Consider the following 23,536-nt stretch of genomic DNA (forward strand, 5'->3'; position numbering starts at 1 on the left):
ATCAGGGTTGGTGTAAATCTCTGCAGCAAATTTAGCTCAATCCTCCATCTTCACTGTTGACAGATTCAGATGGATTTCAGAAGTCAAAGTGTTTTCGTGAACAGAATGTTTGCGTTTATCCACTCAGTGTTAGTCAGTTCAGTTTGCACCCATCCTGAGTTTTAGGCTCCGTTAATGTAGCTTGGGTTTAATCGCTCTTTGTATCACAGCTGACCTGATCCAGGCCAGGTTATGTTCTGGTTATGTTGTGGGCATGTTCAGTATATGTCCAGGTTATGTTTAGGATATGTTCAGGTTATGCTGTGGAAATATGTAGGATATTCATTTATTCATTGATTTTGTTTTTGGCTTAGTCCCTTTATCAATCTGGGGTTGCCACAGCGGAATGTATCGCCAACTATTCCAGCATATGTTTTACACAGCAGATACCCTTCCAGCCACAGCTGGGAAACATTCATACACTACGGATAATTTAGCCTACCCAATTCACCCGTACCACATGTGTTTGGACTTGTGTGGGAAACTGGAGCACCCGGAGAAAACCCATGCCAACATGGGGAGAACATGCAAACTCCATACAGAAACGCAAACTGGCCCAGCTGAGGCTCAAACCTGCGCCTTTCTTGCTGTAAGGCGATCATGCTATCCACTGCGCCACCGTGAAACAATATTTAGGATATGTTCAATATATGTTCTGGATATGTTCAGTATATGTTCTAGATTCATTCAGGTTATGTTCTGGATATGTTTAGGTTATGTTCAGGTTATGTTTAGGATATGTTCAGTATATGTTCTGGATTCGTTCAGGTTATGTTCTGATATGTTCAAGTTATGTTTAGTATATGTTCTGGATTTGTTCAGGTTATGTTCTGGATATGTTTAGGTTATGTTCAGTATATGTTCTTGTTATGTTCAGGCTTAGATATCACAGACAGAGAATCAGCCATGAGCAAAGTGCAATAAAGCCACTCCACAGCTTCTCTTGCTCCAAATTAAAGGTCACTAAATGCTAAAACACCTCCAAAGATTTCAGTAAGGATGATTTATTAAAATTACTTTTGATTGTTTATATGATTATTACATCCATAACCCATTACTAGAGGCCCGTACGGAATCTGTGCACATGCTGAAATCCTCAGATTGTTTAGCCCATCATTGATCTATATATTTACATATGTAAATGTGTGTGAATATACATTTATTCAGTTTTTATATTTATTTCAGTAACATTATTGACATATGCAAATTTTTATATGATTTCTTTACAGTACAGTTTGTAAAGTAATATGATCTGACCTGTATATGAATAGCTGGCTTTGTTTATCAAACAAGCAGATCTAGTTTGTAAGTGGGTTTGCGTTGTGAAAACCATTTTACAGATGTTATTTGTGATGTTTTTATTTACTGGACTCTCAGAATGATTCTGCATAATTCTGCAGATGGTTTAGAAAATTCTGCACACAAATGGCCCAAAACAAATATCCGCAGATTCTGTCTGGCTCCGCCCATTACACTGAGCGATTTGGGCACCAGCAAAGCCGGACTGCACTGATCTGGATTACTCCACTGAAAACTAATCCTGAGTGTGTTAAGCTGCCTTCAGGGAACAGTCTGTCCATCACACACACACACACACACGCACGCACGCACGCGCACACACACACACACACACACACACACACACACACACACACACACACACACACACACACACACACACACACACACACACACACACACACACACACACACACACACACACACACTGTTCACTTGTGTTCAATCTGCTTAAATCTACCTCAAACCATCAAACCAGTACAGAGTTGATATTACTGTTGTAGAATTGTGTTCAGCTCAACTGTTGCGCTTCAGTGTTGTGGAGTCGAACTGTTGAAGCTGAAGCTCTGGATGTGTGTATGTGTGTGTGTGTGTGTGTGTGTGTGTGTTTATGTGCTGTATATTCCTAGAAAGCTTCAGAAGCATCATATCTATTTTTAAATTAATCATGAAGGTCATCAGATGTAAAAAGTGATCAAATAAAACTGAAATGGATCTGCTAAAGCGGCTCTGTGTGTGTGTGTGTGTGTGTGTGTGTGTGTGTGTGTATCCTGCTAAACTGGGTTCATGTGCACTGATAATGTGTGTGTTCACATTTTTAAATGCACTTCAGTCTGATTATGAACGTGTCTGATTCTGACGTCAGACTGATCTCAGAGTGTGCGTGTGTGTGTGTCTGACGTCAGGCTGACGGATCTCAGAAGGGTGTGTGTGTGTTTGTGTGTGTCTGTTTCTGACGTCAGGCTGATCTCAGAAATGTGTGTGTGTGTGTTACTGACGTCAGGCTGACAGATCTCAGTAATGTGTTACTCAGACATGTGTGTGTGTGTGTGTGTGTGTGTGTTAGTTGAGCAGCTGTGTGAGGTCCTCTTTAGTGATGGGGTACATCAGCACACACTGCCGGTGCTGCACACACTCCGCTGCGCTTCTGCGTCCGTCGATCAGCACGATGGGGAAGATGGAGTGAAACCTGATGATATCTGTGACCGAGTCAAACCTCTGCAGGACACACACACACACACACACACACACACACACCAGCATGAGCATTCACTGTCTGCACACATCTAGAGTCTGTTGTGTGTGTTTAATTCATGTGTGTGTGTTTGTATGAGGTATTGTGTGTGTGTGTTTTTATGTGTATGTATGTACGTGTGTGAGATTGTGAGTGCGTGCACATGTCTGTCTGTGTGAGTGAGTGTGTTTCTGTGTTCACACTAGTGTGTGTGTTTTGTGTGTGTAACTTTTTTGTGTGAGCATGTGTGTGTATTTGTGTGTATATGTGTGTGCATACATGTGAGGGATTGTGTGTCTGTGCACGTGTGTATTTGTGTTTGTGAATCTATGTGTGTGAGTGTGACTCACATCATTAGTGCGCAGTCCCGTGCCCAGTGTGTATTTGTTTGTGTGTGTGTGTGTGTGTGTGTGTGTGACTCACGTCATTGGTGCGCAGTCCTGTGCCCAGTGTGTATTTGTTTGTGTGTGTGTATTTGTGTGTGTGTGTGTGTGACTCACGTCATTGGTGCGCAGTCCCGTGCCCAGTGTGTATTTGTTGGTCTCGTCACTGAAGCGGATCTGGATGTTGAAGACTCGCTTGTCGTAGAACAGCGCCAGCACCAGAGGCTCATGGGTAGTGTTCTTAGAGCAGTCGCGCACTAGAAAGGCTCCCTCCTGAGGGCAGAAGACACACCGCCACCACATAACACACATCAGGAGGCACACACACACACTGAGAGGTGTGTGTGTTGATGTGAAGTGAAAGTGTATCCATGTATGTCTGCTTGAGGATGTGTGAGTTTGTGTGTCTATCCATGTGTGTGTGTGTGTAAGAGTAAGTGTAAGTATGTGTGTGTGTGTGTGTTTGTGCTTTACCCGATTGACCAGATGTAGAGCGTGTTCGGCCTCCACTCGACTGAATGCTCCCACATACCAGTTCTGCTCCTCCAGGTCCTGCACACACACACACACACACACACACACACACACACACACACACACACACACACACACACACACACACACACACACACACACACACACACACACACACACACAGTTCAATGGGGTTCAATGTTTTGGTCAAGGACATCTCGGTTGGCTATCAGATCTGGGAGAGTGTTACCTCCTAACCATGAGGCCTGTGTGTGTGTGTGTGTGTGTGTGTGTGTGTGTGTGTGTGTGCTTGTATTTTTTACATTGTTGGCACCAAATGTCCCCACAAGTATAGTAATACCAGTAATATTGTGACCTTGTGTGTTGATGGTTTTGGTCCCCATTAGGAATTCAGCTCATAATCCCGGCAGAATGAAGGAGTGTGCAGAGTGTGTGCTGTGAGGGTTGAGTTTAGATCAGGGGTGTCCAAACTCAGTCCTGGAGGGTCGGTGTCCTGCAGATTTTAGCTCCAACGTGCCACAACACACCTGCAAGAATGTTTCCAGAAAGTCTAGTGAGAGCTTGATCAGCTAGCCCAGGTGTGTCTGATTGAGGTTGGAACTAATCTTTGCAGGACACCGGCCCTCCAGGAGCGAGTCTGGACATGCCTGTGTTAGAGCATATACAGTCTGTACAGTACAAACATCATTGCAGCTGTGTGTGTGTGTGTGTGTGTGTGTGTGTGTGTGTGTGTGTGTGTGTGTGTGTGTGTGTGTGTGTGTGTGTGTGTGTGTGTGTGTGTGTGTGACCTGTGCTGGTTTGCTGTGGTTGGTGAAGCTGCCGCTGGTTTCTCCTTTCCCTGGTGGCCATTCGTGGTGCTGCAGTTTCCTCAGGTGTAGATCTGGAATCAGTCAGAGATCAGACTCACAGTTCAGCTGCCATTCTCCAGCTGATCCTGAACCAGAACACATCTTACCAGAGCTGCTCTCACTGTCACTGCAGGACACACACACACACACACACACACACACACACATTAATACCGCTCGTTCATGCTGAATAATCAGCACTCAGAGTTTTCCTGCTTCACCTGTCGAGATCCTGAGACTCCAGATCCAGAGAAAACCTGTGAGACGCCGCAGCTGAGGAGCACAACAAGCACAGCATAACATCCCATAATATCATCAGATCAATACAATATGAAGCAATCAGAGCGGGACGTACGTGCAGACGGTGGCGCTGTTTTCACCTGCGGGAGAACAGAAGAGCTGTGATTGTGTTTCTGCATGTGTGATGATGAGCTTCAGCAAGATTAAACTGAACTCTCACTCAGATGTCTGCAATAGTTTCAGGACACGCTTTATTTCAGGCGCAGAGTATTTCAGCTCTAAATGTTCATTTGTTTTTGTCTCGTTTCTAAACACAAGTGTCATTACTTTTATTTCAGAATTACTAGTGTTGTGTTATTATGCATGATACACTGATACTTACATTGTCCTGTCCACTCCGACTCGATCTGCAAAAACAAAACATTAAATCAGACACCGACACGTCCATCATCAGACAACACAGGAGATCACATGATCAAACAACTGCACTGAGCCACTCGGCAACGTTCCCCATGCACACTGTCTAGTGCACTAGTGTTCAGTCATTCAGCAACGTTCCCGATGCACACTGTCTAGTGCACTAGTGTTCAGTCATTCAGCAACGTTCCCCATGCACACTGTCTAGTGCACTAGTGTTCAGTCATTCAGTAATGTTCCCCATGCACACTGTCTAGTGCACTAGTGTTCAGTCGTTCAGCAACATTCCCCATGCACACTGTCTAGTGCACTAGTGTTCAGGGATTCAGTAATGTTCCCCATGCACACTGTCTAGTGCACTAGTGTTCAGTCATTCAGCAACATTCCCCATGCACACTGTCTAGTGCACTAGTGTTCAGTCATTCAGCAACATTCCCCATGCACACTGTCTAGTGCACTAGTGTTCAGCCATTCAGCAACATTCCCCATGCACACTGTCTAGTGCACTAGTGTTCAGTCGTTCAGCAACGTTCCCCATGCACACTGTCTAGTGCACTAGTGTTCAGGGATTCAGTAATGTTCCCCATGCACACTGTCTAGTGCACTAGTGTTCAGTCATTCAGCAACATTCCCCATGCACACTGTCTAGTGCACTAGTGTTCAGTCATTCAGCAACATTCCCCATGCACACTGTCTAGTGCACTAGTGTTCAGCCATTCAGCAACGTTCCCCATGCACACTGTCTAGTGCACTAGTGTTCAGCCATTCAGTAATGTTCCCCATGCACACTGTCTAGTGCACTAGTGTTCAGTCATTCAGTAACGTTCCCCATGCACACTGTCTAGTGCACTAGTGTTCAGCCATTCAGTAACGTTCCCCATGCACACTGTCTAGTGCACTAGTGTTCAGTCATTCAGCAACGTTCCCCATGCACACTGTCTAGTGCACTAGTGTTCAGTCATTCAGCAACATTCCCCATGCACACTGTCTAGTGCACTAGTGTTCAGCCATTCAGCAACATTCCCCATGCACACTGTCTAGTGCACTAGTGTTCAGTCGTTCAGCAACGTTCCCCATGCACACTGTCTAGTGCACTAGTGTTCAGGGATTCAGTAATGTTCCCCATGCACACTGTCTAGTGCACTAGTGTTCAGTCATTCAGCAACATTCCCCATGCACACTGTCTAGTGCACTAGTGTTCAGTCATTCAGCAACATTCCCCATGCACACTGTCTAGTGCACTAGTGTTCAGCCATTCAGCAACGTTCCCCATGCACACTGTCTAGTGCACTAGTGTTCAGCCATTCAGTAATGTTCCCCATGCACACTGTCTAGTGCACTAGTGTTCAGTCATTCAGTAACGTTCCCCATGCACACTGTCTAGTGCACTAGTGTTCAGTCATTCAGCAACGTTCCCCATGCACACTGTCTAGTGCACTAGTGTTCAGTCATTCAGCAACATTCCCCATGCACACTGTCTAGTGCACTAGTGTTCAGCCATTCAGCAACATTCCCCATGCACACTGTCTAGTGCACTAGTGTTCAGTCGTTCAGCAACGTTCCCCATGCACACTGTCTAGTGCACTAGTGTTCAGGGATTCAGTAACGTTCCCCATGCACACTGTCTAGTGCACTAGTGTTCAGTCATTCAGCAACATTCCCCATGCACACTGTCTAGTGCACTAGTGTTCAGTCATTCAGCAACATTCCCCATGCACACTGTCTAGTGCACTAGTGTTCAGCCATTCAGCAACGTTCCCCATGCACACTGTCTAGTGCACTAGTGTTCAGCCATTCAGCAACATTCCCCATGCACACTGTCTAGTGCACTAGTGTTCAGTCGTTCAGCAACGTTCCCCATGCACACTGTCTAGTGCACTAGTGTTCAGGGATTCAGTAACGTTCCCCATGCACACTGTCTAGTGCACTAGTGTTCAGTCATTCAGCAACATTCCCCATGCACACTGTCTAGTGCACTAGTGTTCAGTCATTCAGCAACATTCCCCATGCACACTGTCTAGTGCACTAGTGTTCAGGGATTCAGTACGGCAGCTCAGGCACACACAGACAGTTCCTGGTTCAACATGTATTGGTCATGTGACTGCTTGTTTTGGAGGGTGTTTATTTACATTTGTCTCTCTCTGCACCAATACTCTATTGTGTAAAGATGCACCACATCGTCACTGTCTTCAACACATACACTACTATACTGAACCTCTCGGACAGACCTGCACTAACCAGCAGATCAACAACAGATGATGCCATTATTAACTGGAATAACAGTGCTAGTTATATGTGCATGTTAGTAGTGTGTGTGTGTGTGTGTGTGTGTGTGTGTGTGTGTGTGTGTGTGTGTCTCACTGTGTCCAGTCAGGTCTGTGTTTAGTTCTGGTTTGTGGTTCTGGTGCTGGTCTGGATGGAGGAGAATCATCAAACTGGTGGGGCTGGTCTGTGTGCTCGGTGCTGGTCTGTACTGGTGGAGTCGGTGGTAAACTCAGCTGATCTCTGGGTAATGATTTCACTGCTCTGGAAACAGAAGCACGGCCTCTTCAGAACATCTCCTGCAGCATTACGGCCATCAGAAATGAGGATCTTGTTCATATGTGAGCTGATTTACCTCGGCGCAGATGCACAGGCCTGTAATGACAGATACACACACATGTGAGCATCATATAAGCCGACAGCAGCTGCCTCAGCACATTTACAAGAGCTTAACTTCATTCTCTTAATATCTGCCTTCACAAACACACGCGCAAGAGCTGTTATTACCTCAACATTTGGGCAGAAGGTCTTATTTTATGGGTAGATAGGTTCATTAAGGCTTGGATCTACAGTCAATAATCCATGACTGACTATCAGTAATTGATCACCTGACATCATAAGCATGAATAAATTGTTGAGCTCTTCACATCAGCCGTCGTTATTCTCCATATATGCATCTCCTGTGACTGATCTACAGTTATCTACCGCTGCTCAGGATGACCTAAACCTAAACTAACTTAGACTGGATTTGCAGTAATTGTTAATATTACTGCAGAGGAAAGGTCTAATCGTTCTCAACAAAGCTTGTCAATTATACAGGAAACTAAAGATTTATAGAGTTTATAATAGCAGAAACGTTTTAATTGGATTTCTGATGCATTTATTTGCTGATTTATTATTTTCTAGACATTTTCTCAGCAGCTGTTTGTCTCAGCAGCCCTGAAACTGATCTGTGCTGGATCTGCTCATGTGTTTATAGATCTATAATCAGAAATCAAGTGTGTGCAGTGACTTTACCCTGCCAGCAGATCCCATGAACTCCAATCGGCCATCTGCACACACACACACACACACACACACACATACACACACACTGGAAACACTGATTCACAACTACAGTATGTGTTTGTTTTTTTTAACATCCATCAGCTACATCACACACACACACACACACACACACACACACACACACACACACACACACACACATGTACACACACGTACACACACGTACACACACACACACACACACACACACACACACGTACACACACACACACACACACACACACACACAGAGCTGTACCTGATGAGCTCTTCGGGAGTCTGCCGGGTTTGAGGTCTCTGTTGATGGCTGGTGCTTTACGTTCTGAGAGGGGGAATTCAGATATATTATATGAAAATACCAAAAATCCAACATCACAGCTGTGAAGAAAACATCCGACACCGCAGCTCTACATCAACATCAGACTCTCCTCCACACAGATACTGTCATTATACACATTAATATAAGAATAAAGACCTGGCAGAACACGCTGAGGACGAGGAGGAGGAGGAGCCACGGCATCCTGAAAACACACACACACACACACACATTTCATACAACACAACCATCTTATAAAACACTAACACTGATACACATTTCACACAACACACACATATGCACACTCATATATGATACAACACACACACACACACACACACACTCACATCTAATCAAACACACAGACACACACACACACACACACACGTAGACAAACTAGATAAAACACACACATTCACAAACACACATCTAATAAAGCATGCACTAACACATCTCAAACAACAAACACATCTAACAAAACACACACACACACACATACCTGCTCATATGATTCAACACACACATCCGATACAACAAACATACACACACACAGATCTAGTAGACATGCACTAACATTTTAGACAACACACACACATATGAATGCACTCTCACACAAGACATGCATCTAGGATTTAGCACACACACACACACACACACACACACACACACAAATATTTTATAACACACACACTGATACTCACTGCTGTGCGGGTGCGACTCTTCGTGGCCCGTTCAGCAGAGCTGCTTTCTGTAACACACACACACACACAGACGCACACACACACAGACGTACACACACACACACACACACACACACACACACACACACACGCTGTGATGACTTGAGCTGTCCAGCAGGGGTCGCTCATGTTTAGATATTCATCATTGGTGAGTAAAGCAGCTGATGCGCACTGAGGACAGCAGATCATGTCAGATCATGATATTCAGCTCACACACACACACACACACACACGCACACACACACACACGCACACACACACACACGCACACACACACACACACACACACACACACACACACACACACACACACACACACACACACACACACACACTGACATCTGCTGCATAATCAATCATCAATAATCAATAACATTTACGAACACACGAACACTCATGTGTTTGAGCTGCACTGACGGATCTCACACACTAGATGGAGATGTGTGTGTGTGTGTGAGTGTGTGTGTGTGTGTGTGTGTGTGTGTATTAGTCATTTCATGTACAAACCTTCACACAGGTGTGCGTGCACATATCTGTCCCGATCTCTTCTGTACCTGCCATCCTGAGAAACCACACACACCTTATCAGTGACACACACACACACACACACAAACATGTACACACTTAGACACACAGACACTCGCCGGCCACTTTATTAGGTACACCTCACTAGAACCAGGTTAGACTCCCTTTTTACCTTCAGATCTGCCTTAATCCTTGGTGGTGTAGACTCAACAAGCTGCTGGAAATATTCCTCAGAGATTTTCCTCCATATTGTCATGATAGCATCACACAGTTGCTGCAGATTTGTCGGCTGCACATCCATGATGCCAATCTCCCGTTCCACCACATCCCAAAGCTGCTCTATTGGATTGAGCTCTGGTGACTGTGGAGGCCATTTGAGTACAGTGAACTCATCGTCATGTTCAAGACACCAGTCTGAGATGATTGACAGCTTTATGACATGCTGCGTTATCCTGCTGGAAGTAGCCATCAGAAGATGGAGACACTGTGCTCATAAAGGGATGGACATGGTCAGCAGCAATACTCAGGTAGGCTGTGGCGTTGATGCTCAATTGGTACTAATGGACCCAAAGAAAATCTCCCCCACACCATTACACCACCACCACCAGCCTGAACCGCTGATACAAGGCAGGATGATCCATGCTTTCATGTTGTTGAGGCCAAATTGTAGATCAGCAGTTTCTGAAATACTCAGAGCAGCCCGTCTGGCAGCAGCAACCATGCCACGATCAGAGTCTCTTAAATAATTTATCCTCATTATAAAATATAATACATATACTAAATATAAAATCCCCATTCTGATGCTCGCTCTGACCTGCAGCAGATCCTCTTGACCATGTCTACATGCCGAAATGCAGTGAGCTGCTGCCATGTGATTGGCTGATTAGACATTTGCGTTAACAAACATTTAGACAGGTGTACCTAATAAAGTGGCCGGTGAGTGTACATGCACGCACACACTCACTTTTACACAACAGACACATAAATACATTTGTGCATGCACACACATACACACAAAAAGTCAGACACAAACAAATGTACACACAAACACACACACACACATACACACTTTGATGAATAACAGCAGATGAGATGAAAACTCACCATCATTACAGGACACACATCATTATAGACGCAATCTGCTCCTGCCAACACGCACACACACACACACACACACACACACACACACACACACACACACACACACATTAGGTGTTTTTGTCTTGTGTATTTTGATTGTTGAATGAAGTGTGTTTCTCCTTAAAACTAGCAAAATACAGTAATCTGCCAGACGCACATGTGTGTGTGTGAGTGTGTGTGTGTGTGTGTGTGTGTGTGTGTGGTGTGTGAGTGTGTGTGTGTGTGTGTGTGTGTGTGTGGTGTGTGAGTGTGTGTGTGTGTGTGTGTGTGTGTGTGTGTGTGGTGTGTGAGTGTGTGTGTGTGTGTGTTCCTCTTTCTTCATTGGCAGATGTTTAAATGAAAAACTCACTCTTCATTATTTCTGAACACAAGACTAGATGTTTTTCTGGTCTAGAAACTGCTTCTTGACACAAATGTTTGGACGTTTGGCTCAGAGACGAGACACACACTGTAGTAATGCAGGCAGGTGTGTCAGCGCTGGTCTGCAGGTGTATCTGCCGTTTGTCCTGTACAGATCATCCGTCAGACCTGCGGTGTGGATCCTCAGTGTTTCTGCTGTACATCAGGTCACACTACAGCTAATTATAGTGTCAGTCTGTGTGTGGTTTCCGGCTGAGTCCTGCTGTTTCCTGTTTGTCAGGAGAATCAGACTCTTCTGAGAACTTCAGCTTCATATCAGAGCATTAATTCAGTCTGCGACACGTTATATCATACAGAGAGCATCAGATACAGTGGCGACCGACAGAGCTCAGCGCTTCCGGCTTCATATAAGAGCTGAGCTTACTGCAGGAAATTCATTATTAATAAACACGCATCAATAAACTGCTATATATATATATAATTAGCACAAACACTGCTTCTCTCACGGGTTTTCTGTCTTGTTTCTAGTCCAAACTGTAGTCGTTGTGTTACCATAGCAACTGTAGAATCACCACAACACATCAATTACTGTAGTTGTGTTACCATAGCAACTGTAGAATCACCACAACAGATCAATTACTGTAGTTGTTGTGTTACCATAGCAACTGTAGAATTACCACAACAGATCAATTACTGTAGTCGTTGTGTTACCATAGCAACTGTAGAATCACCACAATAGATCAATTACTGTAGTTGTTGTGTTACCATAGCAACTGTAGAATCACCACAACAGATCAATCACTGTAGTTGTGTTACCATAGCAACTGTAAAATCACCACAACAGATCAATCACTGTAGTCGTTGTGTTACCATAGCAACTGTAGAATCACCACAATAGATCAATTACTGTAGTGGTTGTGCTACTAGTGTCCTGCATTTGAGCCCGAGCCCGTCGTGGCCTGACTATTTTTATGGTTTCAGGCCAATTGTCTTGTCATAGCTAGAACACTTATCGGGCTTCAGGCATTAGAAATGTTTCTTTTTAAGTTTACTGAGATCTAATGTGTGCAGTCTGGAAGCGCCAGTGATGCCTTGCACATACAGATTTCCAGCCACGAGCAACAGAGAACATGAAGAGAAATAGTTAAAACTGTGAAGAACAGACTTCTGCTCAACTTCTCAAATACACAGCTTTAATAATGAGCCAGCCGCTTCTGCACAATACACAACTGTACGTCCAGCGGCGCCGGCAGGATTTTCCTCCAGATTACCGTCCCTTCTTCTTATTTCGTGTGTTCTGACATCATTCATTGCTGGTCAGTTATCTACTATATAAAAAAGTGCTTCAAGACAAGTCCACTATAAGCTTCAGCTCCAAAACACCAACAGGATGATCAAATACCATAATACTCTGGCCTAAATCACATTAAAGTCAACTATTGACAGTTTCAGGGGAGCCTGTATTCAGCTGTTTTCCCTGACAATGAAAACAATCCTCTATTACACCAGTCAATTACAACTGAATTGATGAACAGGACAGCCATTTACAATATCAGCAGCAGTGTTCCAGATCACCTCTGCAGAACAAACTCGGTTGAAAAGATAGGAGAACTCAGAAACTGGTTGTGAGAATGAAGATGTGCCAGTCTGTCAGATAAATGGTTTAAAACAGCTTGAATAGTGGCCGTTCCATGTGAGGAGGCTGTGCAGCTGGCGGATCTGAATGGTCTGATGACAGAGACACGGGCTGGCGCTGGAGTTCCCCCTGCTCAGGTGCTGTTGAGACTGTGGTCTCCACCCCGTGTAGGGGATCAGTATTGGTCTCATTAGTTTTAGGTCTTTTGGTAATTGTCTCCATTAAGTTTAGCTGTTTTAAAGAGCGTTTACTCATGTTGAACCTAGTTTTAAACAATAGCTCTCTGTGTTGGTATTTTTAGTGTGCAGAAAAACCACCAGCAGAGCTAAAGCCAACAGATCCATTTACCATCTCCCACCACACACGTACACACACACACACAAACACAAACACACACACCTGTACTTATTCTCATTCTTTCTTGCTTTGTCAATATATCGAAGTGTATACTGTTTAATAATCAACTGAAATTATGCAATAAATAAATAAATATGTGCATTATGCACATTAACTCTGATGGTAGATGTGCACAGTGCAGACAGCTGCATGTCTCTCTGGGTTAAATGAAGTAAAGTCACTGTATATCAAAGTCACGTTAAAAAACGAAAAAAACAAACAAAAAACTCCAAACATTTCTCAATTATTCTAATCAAAAACCACAACATGAACAAGACATCAACTTTCTATCAGATACACATGTGCTCTGTTGAATGGCTGTAACAGTGTGAGCGGTGTGGTGGGAGTAAACTGGCTTCAGGTGGGACAAAACTGTGATAAGCTGTTGAACAAGGGCCGGGCGACAGTCTGTGTGTCTCAGGCTAGGGCTTGGATTTAAGGCCCATGCTGGGCTCTAATGTATTACCAGCTGTAGAATCACCACAGCAGATTCATTAAAGCGCTTTCCTATAGTTTGGTTGAAATAAAACTACAGTATTTTCCTACTACAGTGTTTTAATGCGAGTGAACAACACCCCGAGATCAGCAGGACCTTCCCCAAACAAAACTGAGACTTCTGAATCTGATATTACATGTGTCAACAGCTCATCTCACAGAGAAACAGACATCTGCAGAGCCGGCAGAACACACAAACTGCTCTGTTCACACACACCAGCTCTAAACAGGATTGTTCTGCTGATCGTGTATATGTGAGGAGGGCTGATATTCACTCTCTAGTTGCTCAAATATGAATCAGCCGGAAGTAAAGTATGTCTGATTACCTGGAAAAGCAGACGGTTTACTGTCCACCGGTGTGCACAAGATTATTAATGTTTAAAAGCGCTTCTGTCTGATTGATCAACTGGATTACAGTATGTGTTTGAGATGTAAAATGACAGAGTAATCTGAATACTAATGTGATTTACTGATGAACATCCGTAATGCATTTGATCACGCTGAACGCTGGATTCTGATCATCATCATGATTGTGATGGTCATTGAAGGTGTTTGGTTATTTTTAAATCAGCGCACAGCTAAAGCACTTTCGGCAGGTGTAAAGCGCATTATAGAGAAATAAATCTGTTAAACGGTGTGGGATGAAATATCGAGAGTTCATAATGCAGTTCAGAAGCAGAAATAAACTACATTTCAAAACAAATCTAAATACAGAAATTAAAATATGGAAAATGATTTAGTGTTCTGCATTATTTATTTATTTATAACAATTTCCTGCTATTTTCAGACTAATTTCTCTAGATTTTATTATATATTATATTACTGTTTGAAACTTCTAAAATGGCAATAAATAATGACTAACTGTGTTTTTAATCAGTTTTCTCCTGTTTTGGTCTGTTTGTTAAGATGCTGAATCTCCAGCGGGGAGGAACACACATTAATGCGGACAGATGCTTTTAAAATTAATATATTACAATCTTGAGTCACATTAAAAAATAAATGCATCTGAACTGAATGTGTACTCGAAGCCACTTTTTATAGAAAGTAATGTGCTTTATTATTGTTGTGTATTTATTTTTCTCCGTCTCGGCGGGCTTACGGATCGTCCACCCTAAACTGAAAAGGACTCACTGTTTACTCTCCATCAAGTGTTTCTTTCATCTGTTCGACATTAAAGAAGATATTTTGAAGAATGATGAAAACCGGTAACCATTGACTTCTATAGTATTTGCTTTCCCGACTATGGACATCAATCCGCATTCCTCAAAACATCTTCTTTAAACAGTAAACAGAGTTAATGTTGGTGTGTTTGTGTTGAATGTCTGTAATACATCACTGTAAGTACAGTAGAGCGAGCGGAGCAGATCTGAACAACTGGAAAACGGCTTACCTTCATCAGCTGAGCAGCGGGAGACGACCACCGAGCTCCAGTGTGTGTGTGTGTGTGTGTGTGTGTGTGAATGATTGACAGTTGTGCAGCGACGCCCCCTTCAGAGAACTGTCACTCACTTCCTGTGTGCGATGAACATCAGTCGTCCTCTAATGATCATCATCACACACACACACACACACACACACACACACACACACACACACACACACACACACACACACACACACAAACAAACACACACAAACTCGGCAGGAAGTCATCATTTCCTTCTGATCTATTTCAGAAACACACACACACACACACACACACACCATGCAGCTGAATTTCTGAAAGTGACTCTCATCGCTCATGTGTGTTTCAGATGTGGTGTGTGTGTGTGTGTGTGAGATATTGAGCTGTATAGCTGATATTGAATTAGTCGACTCTGTCAGCACCTCAGGAAACCCCCAGAACACTGGAGCGGTGTTCAGTTCAGCCCTCGACACTCAGAAACACAGAGCTGATATGTGTTGGCCAGACGCCAAGCGTGAGTGGAACTGTCTCTCAGAGTTAGATGTGGACTGGTTTTCACACGCCGGGTCACACATCGTAATTTGTGATAATTCTGTAAACACGCTGTAAGTGGATCATAACAGTATTCTGACTAGTTTGTTCAGGTTAAGTCAGGCACATAAGCCTTAACTTAATACTTGAAACATTTTATTTATTACATTAATAAACAGCACAATGCCCATGCAGAGAAAATACATCACACAACTGCAACTTTCCATATTGAGAAATTAGAAACAGGCTCCAGTAAAACTTCACTACACTGTAAACTAATCCTGCCGCTCCAGAACATCCAGATCCAGAAAACACAACCAGCATACAACAGCACACTACAGTCAAAGCCTGTGACAAAGAGAATGTGTGTGTGTGTGTGTGTGTGTGAGACATCAGCAGAACACACACTTAGACGTGAGAGAACAGCTCAGCTCAGCTCATTGAACCAGTAAACACAAATAAAGATGTCAGATAACCTGCTGCAGTTCACACACACACACACACACACACACACACACACACACACACACACACACACACACACACACACACACACACACACACACACACACACACACACATTTTTCTGTGTGAATTGTGCATGAAGAGGAAGTGGGGAGAAACTGCAGCTCACAGCGTGTGCTTATTGTTCACATACGCCATATAACAATATAATATTAATAATTGATCTGCGCAGGAGTGGTGTGTGTGTGTGTGTGTGTGTGTGAACTGCTATAAAAACAATGCTGGTTTCCTGCTTCTGTAGGGCTAAACATGAGCACGGTGAAGCCACATATAAATAAACACTCTTTAATTACAGCTACAATATATATATATATACACACACACAGGTCCCATGATGCATCTGTGCGGTCAGGCAGAGACACTAATAAAAGCACGGCTGCTGTGTTCAGGAATGCAGGTTAAGAGCTCAAGATCAACTGGTAACTCTGGGTTAAACTATTATCAGGGAAACCCAAACCGGCACTGACCAGAACACTGTCAGAAGGAAGACACAGATGCTGACGAGCTTTGAGCAGATCATAACAGTCTTGTGAGAAGGGTCCATTACATCTGTCTGAGGTAATAGGTGTGGCTAACATACTTAACCACGCCCCCTCCAGCTGTAAGTGCTAGAACATCACACAGAAATGGAGGAGGAGCCTGTTAGGCTGTAATAACTCTCCCCAAAGCCTTTTCCACATCTTTCTGAAAGACACGCCTACTTTACTACATCCAATCAGCTCACAGGAGAAAAAAACAAGCCACGCCCACTGTTTACTCCTCTAATATTCTGTTCCTCACAGTATGGTGAAAATAAACGGTTGTAGCTTCCGGACATTAATGCTGAATCATGGGATAGTGTGGAAGTGTCCTGACAAGACAAACAGCAGCAGGAAAACACACATCATCCAGAGGCAAGAGAAACTAGGTTTCAGCTGTTTAAATTGAAAACAGGTTTTTCTGACCACATGAACAGATCTTAGATTTAGTTTTAAATAAATATTCTAACAACTACTTCATTTTGGTACATTATACCACAACACACGTGAAGAATAGTGCTTTTCAACCACACTGGAATAAAGAACTTGAATTAATATACTGTTGTGGTGATTCTTCAGTTGCTATGGTAACACAGCTACAGTCATTGATCTGTTGTGGTGATTCTACAGTTGCTATGGCAACACAACAACTAGTAATATAAACAAATGAGCCAGCACTGTAGTTTTGTACAGCTGTAGTGTATATTATGCTTCAATCCAGCACAGTTTACTGTAGTAAAAGCTAGAATACACTACAGTACAGTATATCTGTGAATATCAGTTGACTGTAGTTAATATTACAGTATGCTGGAGCACTCATTAACTGAGTGGGGAAACTATCACCTCTACAGTATAATACACTTTACTGTAGTATAGTTCAGAAACACTCCAGTGTTTTATAGACCCGCCCTCACAGAAAACTCTCGGCACTTTAACAACTGAAACAAAAGAAACAAAGCTGGACACATCCCCAAGCGGAGAACTGGAGGAGTTCTGTTCACAATTATATGCCCAGAATATTGTTCATAAGGAGCAGTTAGAATGGTTATATATACACACACACACACACACACACACACACACACACACACACACACACACACACACACACACACACACACACACACACACACACACACACACACACAGTATTGTGTAAGTAACTGGTCTCAGCTGTGAGTGTGAAACTGAATCAGCTCTTGGCCAGTGATGCTGTAAATCTGGAGCGACTGCTGGAAAAACAGAAGAGGAGAACACCATCATCATCATCATCATCAGATCCAACACAAGCAGAGACTGTAGAGCTGCTCAATCACACAGAACGAGAACACATACACACACACACACACATACATGCGTGCGCACACACATACACACACACACACACACACAGACAGAAAGATATACACACACACACAGGCATGCATATAGAGGTAAAACACACAGAGTTAAAAACCCACCCACACACACACACACACACACACACACACAGAAAAACCAACACACACACACACACTGAGATTACAGCAGTGCACAAATGTGATTTCATGTTACAGTCCTGACAGTACACACACACACACACACAGATAACAGCAGAGCTCAAATATGTGTTCTCATGTTACAGTGTTGACGGCACACACACACACACACACACGTCAGGAGAGAGATCACAGAAAACTGAGCTCACAAAACTGGAGATTATCCAGCGCTACATCAGCACACAAATATGAGGAGAATCTACAACAACACACACACACACACACACACACACACACACACACACACACACACACACACACACACACACAATAAAAGACAGAAGGACAGCAGCAGATCATAGCAAAAATATCTTTATTATTGAATCTTCCTTCATATAAAAGCTTTAATCACAGAAAGCAGAAGAGAATGAGGACATGCTGCCATATATGACTGATACAACACACACACACACACACACACACACACACACACACACACACACACACACACACACACACACACACACACACACACACTGATGCAGCAGTGGTGAAAACACTCTTACATCTTCAGTCAGCTCGAGAGCATCTTTAAATCCAGATGCTTCTAGAGGAGACACTACAGGAGTTCTTGATAAAGCAAGTAAATGTATTCCTCACGGGAATCAGACACACACTGAAGCTTCCAGTTTACCTGCACTACTGACCAGTGAAGCTCTTAAAGGCACAGTTCAGCCAGAGATCAGTCATTTACTCACATCACACCTGCTCCACAGCGGAGTCTCCTCTTCTGTTCAACACAAACAAACAGAACTTAAAGGAACACAGGAGCCCACGGACCTACACCAGACGTCAAAGTCAAACAGTTCCAACATTCTTCAAAATATCTTAGTGTTCAACTTGATTTGGAAGAGCTTAAATGGGAGAGAATGTTGGTTTGACTGTATCGTTTAGCATCAGAAGCAAAAATAAGAGAAGATAATGATTCTACACAGTCTTTCAGGATGAGCTCTACTCATAAACCTGCGTGTGTGTGTGTGTGTGTGTGTGTGTGTGTGTATGCGCTGCAGAAACTCATTTAAGGGTTAGTTCACCCAAACATTCATATTCTGTCAGTAATAAGCGTCCCTCATGGCATTTCAATCTCGAGAGCCTCGTTCATCATCAGACATGAAGATATTTAGATGAAACCCTGGAGCTCTTCATCCCCTACAGACAGCACGTGTCCAGAGATGCTCAGAGTCCAGAAGACATGCTCAACACATTAAATAACAGAATGTACATGTCTGCTGAGCAAACCCTTTATTCTGTGAACAGACTAGTATTACAGCTCTGTCAGCGTTGATCGGTGGAGTTCTAGCATTTTTGGATCCATTCAGCCGATCTCCAGATGTGCAGGAGCACTTTTAGCATAGCTTAGCATAAATCATTGAATCGGATTAGACCGTTAGCATTAGAGTTCAGATCATGTTCTTATTCATAGTAACTTCATGTACTAGAGGAGAAACAGAAAATCAAACGTTAAACGTTTTTCTATTCTGGCGTAAATATCAAGGAACTTTGTTGCTGTACCATGGCTGCAGCCGACACAATGCTAACGGTCTAATCTGATTCAATTACCTATGCTAAGCTAAGCTAAAAGTGTTTCCGCTAAATCTGAAGATCACCTAAATGAATGAAACTGGTCAGACTCCCCTGTTTAACTCTGATAGGGCTGTACATCGAGAATATTTCCAAACAAAGAGAGTAGCAAACACACGCAGACGGTCCGGTTGCCCCGCTCATGTTGTTCCAGTTATTCAGGAGATCATCCTGCTAGATGTCTCACTTCCAGTCAAACGTCCGGCCGACCAGCTCAAAGAACCTCCGGTTGGGTTCGTGAAAAAAGTGTTGGAGTTTGCTCAGGATGTGTGGGGAGACCTGCGGGTGTTTGCGTCCTTTAGAGCTGTGCAGACACCGCTGCTGCTGCCGCCCGTCCCGCAGACAGAAGAAGCCCCTGGTTTGGTTAAAGTAGAAGTTGTTTTGGCTGATCTGCGGCTCCAGCTTCAGGAACGCCTCCACCTTCTGCATCTCCGCCAGCGGCTCTCGGACGAGCGCGTCTCCGTCCACCAGGTGGAAGCTGGAGATGGGGAAGGCCTGGAGCCAGCGCTGCATGTGTGTGTGGTACAGGCTGCGGTTCAGCGGTTTGTAGTCTAGGTTGAGCTCTCCGTTTCGCAGCAGAAGTGTTTCGAGGGGTTGCGGACGCTTGCGTTTCTCCAGGCGGTTGTGATAGACTTGTGTGTAGTCGGAGAGCAGGCGTTCGGTGGGTTCCCGCACGATAAGCAGCAGGCGAGCGTCAGGTTTGGCTAACCGGATGCGCTGTGGGACATCTCTGGAGGTGAAGTACGCCGGTGTTTTTTCCACTGTCAGCTGACCCGGCTGCGCTTCCGGCATCTGATCCACATACCAGTCCAGGCCACGCTCATAGTGACTGTCCCAATCGAAGAAGTGCACTTCATTCTGGGCGGCGGCGATGCTAGTGTGCAGACGCAACATCTGGATGAGGGCGCGGGTGCCGGCCTTCCTCACGCCGATGATGATGATGTCAGGCAGGTGGCGAGCATTAGCGCGGGGTGTTAGCGCAGCATCAGGCGGAGAGATGACGCCAGACACCAGGACAGAGGATTGAGTGGAAAAACACAGAAGAAGAGCCAAGACCAGAGCCATTGCAGTGAGCAGACACACACACACGCTTCACACGCCTCTGAAACACACACACACACAGATATTGACATGTCAACAACACCCATAACTGAATTCTGAGAAACACACCACACATTCTCTTCAGATTTCACAAACTCTTCAGATTCCAGCCATAACACCATACGCCAGAAAACTACACACCAGAGGAATACTGTGGTGTTGGTGAAGCATTCTGGGATGTGTTTCCTAAACATCAATGCAACTCGCAGCTGAACTATCATAGTGTGACGCATCATTTGGGGAAAGAGCGATGTGGTGACGAGTGTTTCCCAGAACCTGTCGTTTCTCTGTGGCAGATCCATCACTTGAGCCACGTTAGCTAACGTAAAACACCCATAATGATGCTCTAAACATACATACATACTCTATTCTGAAACATAAACAAAAGCGAACACCTATTCTAATCTCATATATTAATCACATTAACAGATAAATACATAATGAGGTGATTTATTAAGAAATGAAATTTAATATTTATTAGGAAACAAAAAAAATCCTACTTTAATAATAATAATATTTTTAATAAGGATGATGATAATAATATTAATAATGAGTAGGTTATTGTTTGTTTATATTTGTATTTTTTGGAAAAGTCTACTCTTACACTTGAACACATGTAAATAAACCACTGCAGAACTGTTCCACCCAGCAGTACAGATACTTCATAAATACCCCACTATACATTAAACGCACGCGCGTGTGCTACTGTATGAGTTTTGTTTTCACGAGCTTTGGAGACGCAACATAAATTCCATTTTTAAATAATAGATCACCTGTAGCTTTCATCATAAACAACGGCTGTGTTCAAAATGACATCAATGTTTTCTAAGTGCACTGAGAAGGGAACACAACTGTAAACATGAAGATCGCTAAAACTGAACTGTAGAAACACTGAAAGCAAAATACAGCTAAGAGAGACGAGCTTACTGCTGTTTTTTAATCATTTCAAGTTTAAATGTTAGAATGTGGCGAGGCGGTGGCGCAGTAGGTAGTGCTGTCGCCGCACAGCAAGAAAGTCGCTAGGTCGAGCCTCGGCTCAGTTGGCGTTTCTGTGTGGAGTTTGCATGTTCTCCCTGCGTTTGCGTGGGTTTCCTCCGGGTGCTCCGGTTTCCCCCACAGTCCAAACACATGCGGTACAGGTGAATTGGGTTGGCTAAACTGTCCGTAGTGTATGTGTGTGTGGATGTTTCCCAGAGATGGGTTGCAGCTGGAAGGGCATCCGCTGCGTAAAAACTTGCTGGATAAGTTGGCGGTTCATTCCACTGTGGCGACCCCGGATTAATAAAGGGACTAAGCCGACAAGAAAATAAATGAATGAATGTTAGAATGTCCTAAAGGAATAGGGTATAGGGGAGATAAGTGGGAATAGAACACAGCCAGGAACTCTGTTTCTATCTACAGCTCCAGAGGTGTAGCTGCAAGCATAATAGTTAGCCACGCAGTTTGCGAATGTTCGTTGGACTGACGGATTTGGGAAACACCAAATTAACTAACTATGTAACGACGGAACTTGACACCTTAGCTGGCTAACAATGGTTTTGGGAAACACACCCCTGTTGGATAGTACTTTAATTAATCTGTCGTGGTGATTCTACACATGCTACAGTAACACAACAACTACAGTAATATGAACAAATACTGTACAACTATAGGATATAATATACTGCAATACATCACAGTTTACTGTAGTAAAATTAAAGTATACTTTAGTAGTTAGTTGTCTACAGTTAACACTACAGTGTGCTGGATATAGTATAGACTTTACTACAGCACATGCTTCAAAAACACCACAGTATTTATTAAATCTGACAGCAGATAGAGGTGTGGAGCAGTGTTCAGACACACACACACACACAAACACACACACAGCTGATAAACGTCAATAACACACTCATTAAACAGACAGTACACTCCTGTGTGTTCAGCGGGTTGAACTCGACTCTTCAGTGTGATTCTCATTTACAGAAGCTTCATCAGTCACTGAAGGCGAAAGCGGAGTGTTTACAGATCACCTGCTCGCATTAAGCGCGCTCTCTGTTTTAAACTATGATCAAAGTGATCGGCTCATGAACGCGGACCTCTTAGAGAACAGTCTTACCTGCCGATCGAGTCCATGATGAGAAGCGTGTTTTGAGGATCAGAGATCAACCATCAGCTCACATATAAACGCGCGCACACACACACAAAAACACAACAGTGAAAGTTTTCTCACGTGCACGCGCGCCCGGGGCTCCCGCAGACGCTCATAAATGCGCCGCGCCCGCGCCGACATCACACTTACAGACCCGCCCTCTTCCGGTGACTTCCCTGCGCCCCGCCCACTGGCGCTCCAAACACCGAGTTTTATTATTATTATTATTATTATTATTATTAGCGTGAAGAGACGCGTTTGACTCGTGCTGGATCTCTATAGTCAGACTTTTGATCATCAGCTCTTCATACCGGCGCGGGCTCTCTGCTGAACT

At 43.8% G+C, this 23,536-nt stretch overlaps 2 protein-coding genes across 6 annotated transcripts in view; both read right to left on the reverse strand.

Annotated features, from left to right (window-relative positions):
* Positions 1-1,859: 1,859 nt before the first annotated feature.
* Positions 1,860-15,318, reverse strand: clnk (cytokine dependent hematopoietic cell linker). Of its 2 annotated transcripts, XM_009307640.5 has the most exons (17): positions 15,263-15,318; positions 10,950-10,990; positions 9,828-9,882; positions 9,282-9,328; positions 8,740-8,785; positions 8,524-8,586; positions 8,235-8,269; positions 7,573-7,592; positions 7,317-7,481; positions 4,921-4,945; positions 4,654-4,678; positions 4,520-4,571; positions 4,406-4,425; positions 4,239-4,330; positions 3,430-3,507; positions 3,073-3,228; positions 1,860-2,556 (listed from the first exon to the last, which is right to left on the reverse strand). In XM_009307640.5, the coding sequence occupies exons 2-17, from the start codon at positions 10,953-10,955 to the stop codon at positions 2,401-2,403; spliced, it is 1,041 nt and encodes a 346-aa protein (XP_009305915.4). In that variant the 5' UTR covers positions 10,956-10,990; positions 15,263-15,318; the 3' UTR covers positions 1,860-2,400. The 2 variants fall into 2 exon arrangements, with proteins under 2 accessions (XP_009305915.4, XP_073778500.1); XM_073922399.1 differs by lacking the exons at positions 8,235-8,269; positions 9,828-9,882; positions 10,950-10,990; positions 15,263-15,318 and having other exon boundaries at positions 9,282-9,325.
* Positions 15,319-18,685: 3,367 nt separating this feature from the next.
* hs3st1 (heparan sulfate (glucosamine) 3-O-sulfotransferase 1) overlaps positions 18,686-23,536 on the reverse strand; it is a 43,628-nt gene continuing 38,777 nt past the window's right edge. For 2 of the 4 annotated variants that reach the window (XM_073921500.1, XM_073921501.1), the window contains one exon: positions 18,686-21,072. In XM_073921500.1, coding sequence (XP_073777601.1) covers positions 20,154-21,035 — 882 coding nt within the window. In that variant the 5' untranslated portion in view covers positions 21,036-21,072 and the 3' untranslated portion in view covers positions 18,686-20,153. 4 annotated transcript variants of the gene reach the window in all.

This window comes from Danio rerio, chromosome 14, assembly GCF_049306965.1.
Source record: "Danio rerio strain Tuebingen ecotype United States chromosome 14, GRCz12tu, whole genome shotgun sequence".
Classification (NCBI taxonomy): Eukaryota; Metazoa; Chordata; class Actinopteri; order Cypriniformes; family Danionidae; genus Danio; species Danio rerio.

Bases quoted from the DNA above. Each gene is read 5' to 3' on its own strand.
- clnk (XM_009307640.5), bottom strand. The intron at 7,482-7,572 runs GTAAATCAGCTC...TTCTGTTTCCAG, and splicing joins GCCTGTGCATCTGCGCCGAG to AGCAGTGAAATCATTACCCA. The intron at 2,557-3,072 runs GTGAGTCACACA...TGTGTCCTGCAG, and splicing joins CGGGACTGCGCACCAATGAC to AGGTTTGACTCGGTCACAGA.